General features: G+C 36.0%; 1 protein-coding gene across 2 annotated transcripts; it reads right to left on the reverse strand.

The window, feature by feature from the left end:
• Positions 1–3,354: 3,354 nt before the first annotated feature.
• Positions 3,355–5,988, reverse strand: LOC149957386 (uncharacterized). 2 transcript variants are annotated; one of them, XM_090164789.1, is made up of 4 exons: positions 5,836–5,988; positions 5,180–5,262; positions 4,940–5,073; positions 3,355–4,686 (listed from the first exon to the last, which is right to left on the reverse strand). In XM_090164789.1, exons 3-4 carry the CDS (start codon positions 4,964–4,966, stop codon positions 3,751–3,753), a joined length of 963 nt encoding a protein of 320 aa, XP_090020915.1. In that variant the 5' UTR covers positions 4,967–5,073; positions 5,180–5,262; positions 5,836–5,988; the 3' UTR covers positions 3,355–3,750. The 2 variants fall into 2 exon arrangements, with proteins under 2 accessions (XP_090020915.1, XP_090020914.1); XM_090164788.1 differs by having other exon boundaries at positions 5,831–5,988.
• Positions 5,989–6,206: the final 218 nt, after the last annotated feature.

Raw genomic sequence — 6,206 nt, forward strand, 5'->3', positions numbered from 1 at the left:
TTTAGCATCCTAAACATCAATACAAAAAAGGCATAAGACACCTTTATTCTACGTCGATTAGATCAACAAAAATTCATTTAAAATTGTGCATCTACTGAAGAAAGAAAAATGTTACCGTCCGTTAGAAACGTACATCTTCAATTGAACGGGCGGTGATTTTAAATCATACCACGAGGTATTGCTTTCTTCAGTTATTTTGGGTAGATATTCTATCGTATTTGATAAATCTTCTTTTGGGTAGATAATTGCATCGTCTCAGTTATTTTGGACAAGGAGACCTTGGGACAAATTTAGGCCTGATGTTGATGATTTCGGAGTATTCATTTCTAAAATACGGAAGATTAACTGGAAAGTTTCAAATTAGTTAAAATATGTTCCCTTAAAATGAATATAAATAATCAAACTTACTTTGAATACGTTAGTCAAATTTTTAACCTTAAGAATGGTATTGCAATCTGACTAGCTTAATATCCGAATTCGAAAAGCTTGATATCACAACTTGACAAGCTTAATATCGCACCACTACAAGCTTAATTTCGCAACTCGACCAGCTTAATATCACATTTTGTCAAGCGTAATATCACAACTTGACAAGCTTAATATCACAACTTGACAAGCTTAATATCACTACTAAAAAAACCTATGAAATGAAATGATTTAAAAAAATACTTTTTTAAAAGTATTTATTGGAGGCACCGCACTAACCAACTATTAACCACAACCAAATGCTTTGTAAAAGGAATACCAGGGCAAAGCATTGGACTGGCTTGAGGATTTCGTCACAAACAGAAAGAAAGCTGTTGTCCTTCGGGGCCTTACATCATGCTCCCTGATTGCTCTTAATGGTGTTCCCCAGGGAAGTGTGCTTGGCCCAATCTTGTTCAATATCTTCATCAACTCTCTGCCCGGTGTGGTCAAGCACTCTAAAATTTATTTGGTTGCTGATTACACTTTACTTGCGAACCCTGTACATATTGATCAAGAACGCTCCCATCTCCGTCTTGACCTCGATGTGGTGGCTATTTGGGCCAACGATCACGGTATGAGCTTCAATGTCTCCAAAAGCGGTGTATGCTAATTTGTCCACATGAATCCTCAATTACCTTATACCCTGAATGGTGGCACGCTAGCCCCAGCCGACTCTTCTCTCCGCGACCTGGGTGTCTGGATTGACTCCGCCATGGATTTCAGCCACCATTCCTCCAAAGTGGTTAAACGGATCAACTATCTTATTGGCTTGACACACCGCACCGTTAACTTCCGCTCCCCACGTCTAATGCGCATACTTTACACCTTATTGGTGCTCCCTAACATACATTTTGCTTCTAAGGTATGGACTCCACATGCCTCTGGTGACCATGAATGTTTCGTGAAGGCGCACAACAGGTTCACTAAATTAAAACGCGGCCTAGACAAACTGCCCCTTGAGTTCAGGAACCGAAAATTGAACATTGACTCTCCTCTCATCCGCCACGCTGTTAATGACATTGTCCATTTATGGAGTTTGTGGTCTGGAACATTGATATTTACTGTGATGCGTTATTTAAACTCGACCCCTGCGAAAAACTAGAGGCCACCTGCCCAAAATCTTCAAGCCCAGAGTAAATACTAAATTGAGACAATGGCGCTTTACCTATCGCACCATCAAGAATTGGAATTCACTCCCAAACGATGTTTTCAACAATACTACACTTTGGGCCTTGCGCCAAATTGTTCCAAATACATCATCTCTAATATCGTGTATCCCTGCAAGGCTGTACATATGCTACCCTCGCTTCGCAGTATGTATCAGTAATTTAATTAAATTAAAGAAGCCGGATTTTCTGTCCAAGGGCAGAGCTTCGAGCTAAAAGTTTCTTACTTGCCCCCCCCCCACCTACTTTTCTCACTACAATGTTTTTTTCGTGAGCGATTTGCATTTGCGCTAGAAACTCTTTTATGTTGCTCGTAAAATAAGTTTGCGTTTTAAGATTAATTAAAGTTAATCTATGAACTAGAGGGCAAATTTTAAAGCTAAGTTCCACCTTCATAAAATCATCAATTAGCATAGTCATCAAATTTCAGTAGTTAAGGGGAAAGGAAAGTTGTTGTCACTAGGAGAGATATCACTAAGAAGCATTTCAAAAGGAAAGATGCCACTAAAGGGGTAATCTATAGGTATCATATGCCACCTAGGGCTACTCAACACGAAAGACGTTCTCACTATTAGCGGAAAGAATAATACATCTTTTGTAATGTAGTGAACGTTTTATGGCCTAACCAGTGAAACCATGATGCTTAGTCGGCAGAAGATATAACATTTTATATAAGCTGACTATAGTTAAGTTTATAGCTGGGCAGTTTCAGAGCCGCCCTGTTACAAAAGTCCAAATTTAAATGTTTTCCAACGGAATGCCGCCTTATATGAATTCTTAATTATAAACACGGTAGGTTAAAATGAATTATAAAGACATTTTAAACTAACGCCTTTGTATTCACTATCTGACAGTGACATTTTCAATGCAAACAAGTAGCTTCCCCAATAGCAAGCGATAAACAATATTCTTTCTAACCCTCTATTGCTATTCCCTATCTGACGAAACAGAAGACGAAAAGCCTGGACGTGTTAGTTTTTTTCAAATTGGTACACAGTGACATTTTCAATGCAAACAAGTAGCTTCCCCAATATAATTTCTGAAATGCATTTTGAATGTTCGCTTGATATGGCCAATGACGTCATAGTGAGCTCTGATTTCAAAGACAGTAACAGAATGCCTCTAGCAAGCGATAAACAATATTCTTTCTAACCCTCTATTGCTAAAATTTTTCGTAACAGCAACTGCACAATTGTAAACGTATCACAAGGAGAAGCCACGTTTAAAAATCGATTGACTTCGTTTTCTTTAACATGGCCGCCTTTTGGATACGTTCAAACATGCCAAGAGTGAATTACGCTTCTTTAAGTCTTTAGAGTGATGAGTATAAGTTTTTTTTAGTATTGATTTGTTCAAGGTAAACGCGTATCATAAAAAGGTTGTCGATCTGCCATTGTAGCTTTAAAGAAGCAAAGCCTGTAAAAGTAGCTATAAACAGAAAAGACATATTCAGGAAATTATATTTCAAATATAATATAAAATCTGAAATAAGAACTGGCTGGTACTTTTTTTAAAGGACTTAATATACCAGAAATCACCGAATGGCCGATTACCTACCCAAATAACAATTTTTATCTAAATACTAAGCGATAACTTAATTTTATTGAAATAAAAATTATATTGAACTAGAACCTAAATTGTAAAAATAGTACCAGACTAAATCTAATTACTTAATTTATTTTAACTAAAAGCGTAAAATCGGAACACAATTAAATAAAAATTATACAAAATTAAGAGAAATTTTATTATGTTATTTAAAACAATTACAAAACATGTTGCTAAGCAACCATTACTCAGAGACCAGAACCTAACCCAGTAGAAATATAACTATCGCTGTAAGGCGTACCCCTTTTTAAAGAAAATTGGTTTATGGTGATTAATGCATTTGGAGAACAATAAATTTTTCACTGAATAAGTCGAGTAATAATAGTGTTTACTACTCTAATTTAAATCTACTACAAGAAGTTATTGAACAGTAAATTTTGTATAGCAGTAGCTACAAAGTAAACTGCAAACGTTTTATGTTTTTTTTTTCGCTGATTGCCCTTTCCGCCATGAAAGGTTAATTCCCTGTTTAAATTTCTAAACTTTCCGACGAAAACAGATGGACGATAACTTAACGACAAGCCTTAACAACCAACCAAGTCATGCTCGTGTCCTCAGCATTTCGGCAGTTGTACGTAGTTACACGCGCGCCTACGTGAATGTCGTAAAAGAAGACGTCCAAACATTTCTTGGTCAAAAACTTTGGGCGGAAGCGAAATCCGGCGCTGTATTCTTGGATGTACCAAACTTGATGAAGCGCGCCCCGGAACGGCTCAGCCATAGCTACGATGTCGTTACCCGTATTCGCGTTTTTAACGGTCAATACCAAGTCTTGGTTGTCCTTGTTATTAACGATTTTGTACCCACCGTCCCAATTAACGTACTTCATATTGCAATCGATTTCGCACGGACCATTGCACAGTTTTTCGAATCTAAATTTTTGGGAAGATAATTCTCGAAAGTAAGTAATGGAAAAGTTCCCTCCATGATCATTATTAGAAAGCGTCATAGCCTTTCCCGAATGTTGATTAAGAAGATAGTACCACTGACCCTCTACGGGAATGCCGGTGTAAAATTGTATGGAAGTTATATTGTTCAGAGCTAATTCCGAAGCTAAGCAAACGTAGGCGTCGCGTTGTCCATCGGGGGCATTGATACCAATGTTCATTGTGTTCGTTTTTGGGTTGTAGTTTTCATAGGTTATGTTGTCCGCGTCGGTAAACAGTCCGTAATAAACAAGAAGGTTCTCCGCAATTGCGCTGATCTTCATTGAAGGCTTAATTCCTAATGATAAAATTGATGCGCCGAATGGTCCGAAATGCAGATCTCGCAAAAGCAGACACGCAAGACCCTCATTGAAAATCCGAGTGGTAACTCTTGAATTTGGGAGAGTGAACCTTTGAAAAGCCCAATAATCGGGCTCATTCTTCTGTACTTCCGAGTCGAAATAAACTATTTCTGCGGTGTGGAACTCCAATATCGACAAAAATGAGATTAATAGTACAATCTGAAAAAAAAAGTTGTTCAAGACAAATTACTCTCAGAAATTCAATTTTTTTTTGCTCAATTTGTCTATTTTCTTGAGGTGGATAAACTACAATAATACACGAATAAATTAAGTAAAGCTAAATAACTCGCCAAAATTTTAAACCAATTCCTTGAATATGCAAGAACAATTTTTCTGACTATGCCGATTACTATTTAACGTTTCTAAACAAAGAATGAAGTGTTAATTATGAAAAAATACCAGATGAACTGACCTTTGTATAATCGGATAGATTAAGCATTTTCAATCAGATCGAAGTCTGCGGTGACTAGTGAGAAGAACAACCCTTACCTCTATATCTTCTACTTCCAAAACAATTATAAAAAACGATTTCACCGCTTCTGTGTACTACGAAAAATAAAATACTTTTTAAGAATACTTGGAAAATTTTACTACTATAGTTTCTGTTGAATTGGAAAGCACCGCACCATTACGGCTTAGTTGGACAACTTACTCAAACATTTTTTTGTTTTGTTTCAACCTTTACAAAAATGGTGGACCAAACTTTATTCCAAAACTTTATATAAAATCGGGCAACTGCAAATTCCATCGAAAATTACAATATAAAAAGTGTCATACTTTATCAAAATACAATGAATTTATTTCCAAAATGATCAAAATCGTTTGATCCGAAAAACTTGACTTGTCTTGATTCCATTTGAATCCAAATTTTGACATTGGATTGGGTCATTTTCGTAAGACCATTACCCGTTAACTAAATTACTTTCCACATCATACAACAAATAGATCACAACGACAGCAAACGCTAGCTTATGGAAAATAACCCGCGTTCGTAAATTGTTACTACGCGCCAGCCTCGATGAATACCATCTTTTTCCGTGACCTTTGAGTAAGGCCCTTTATTTCAAATACTTAATCCGAACCCTTAACAAAGCAAAGGTCCGGACTGAATTGTTTACAGAGATCAAATACAGGAAACTTGATTAAAGTTTGCTCAAATTTAAAGAAACTTGATTATAAACTGTTCAAATTTAAAGAAACTTGATTATAGTCTGCTCAAATTCAAAGAAACGTACAGAAAATTTAAATAAACCGTCTCGATTTTTAGTCATTTAAGAAAACTTAGTTTTAAAAACGGACATACGTTACCGATGACAAAGTTAAACCATAAATGAAGGGTTTTGGAATGTCAAGCTAACGGCGTCAAGAGCTTATACGGTTAACGGTATCACTCCTCATGCAAAATTAACGAAGTACGCGTATTCCATTTCAACGTTGGTTGGCAAACTTGACTTTGATGATGTGTTAAAAACAGTAATCTGCATAAATTTAAACATTTAGTTTAAAAAAATATTTCGCATACGTGTCTTAATTTGATTTAAATGAAAATTTACTTTTATACCAACAGTTCAATTATTGAGATGACAAAATTTATTTTTCCATTGTATGGAAATAATAAACTAATATAAATTTATTTGGAATTATAATATATGGACGACAACGAAAGGCAATGCCTCCTA

Source organism: Leiobunum rupestre, chromosome 2, assembly GCF_980474605.1.
Source record: "Leiobunum rupestre chromosome 2, qqLeiRupe1.1.hap1, whole genome shotgun sequence".
Lineage (NCBI taxonomy): Eukaryota > Metazoa > Arthropoda > Arachnida > Opiliones > Sclerosomatidae > Leiobunum > Leiobunum rupestre.

What these genes read in the sequence shown, in the direction of transcription:
- LOC149957386 (XM_090164789.1), bottom strand. Translation starts at nt 4,966, where the DNA reads ATGCTTAATCTATCCGATTATACAAAG. An exon ending in ATCTATCCGATTATACAAAG is followed by an intron (nt 4,687 to 4,939) that starts GTCAGTTCATCT and finishes TTTTTTTTTCAG; the next exon opens with ATTGTACTATTAATCTCATT.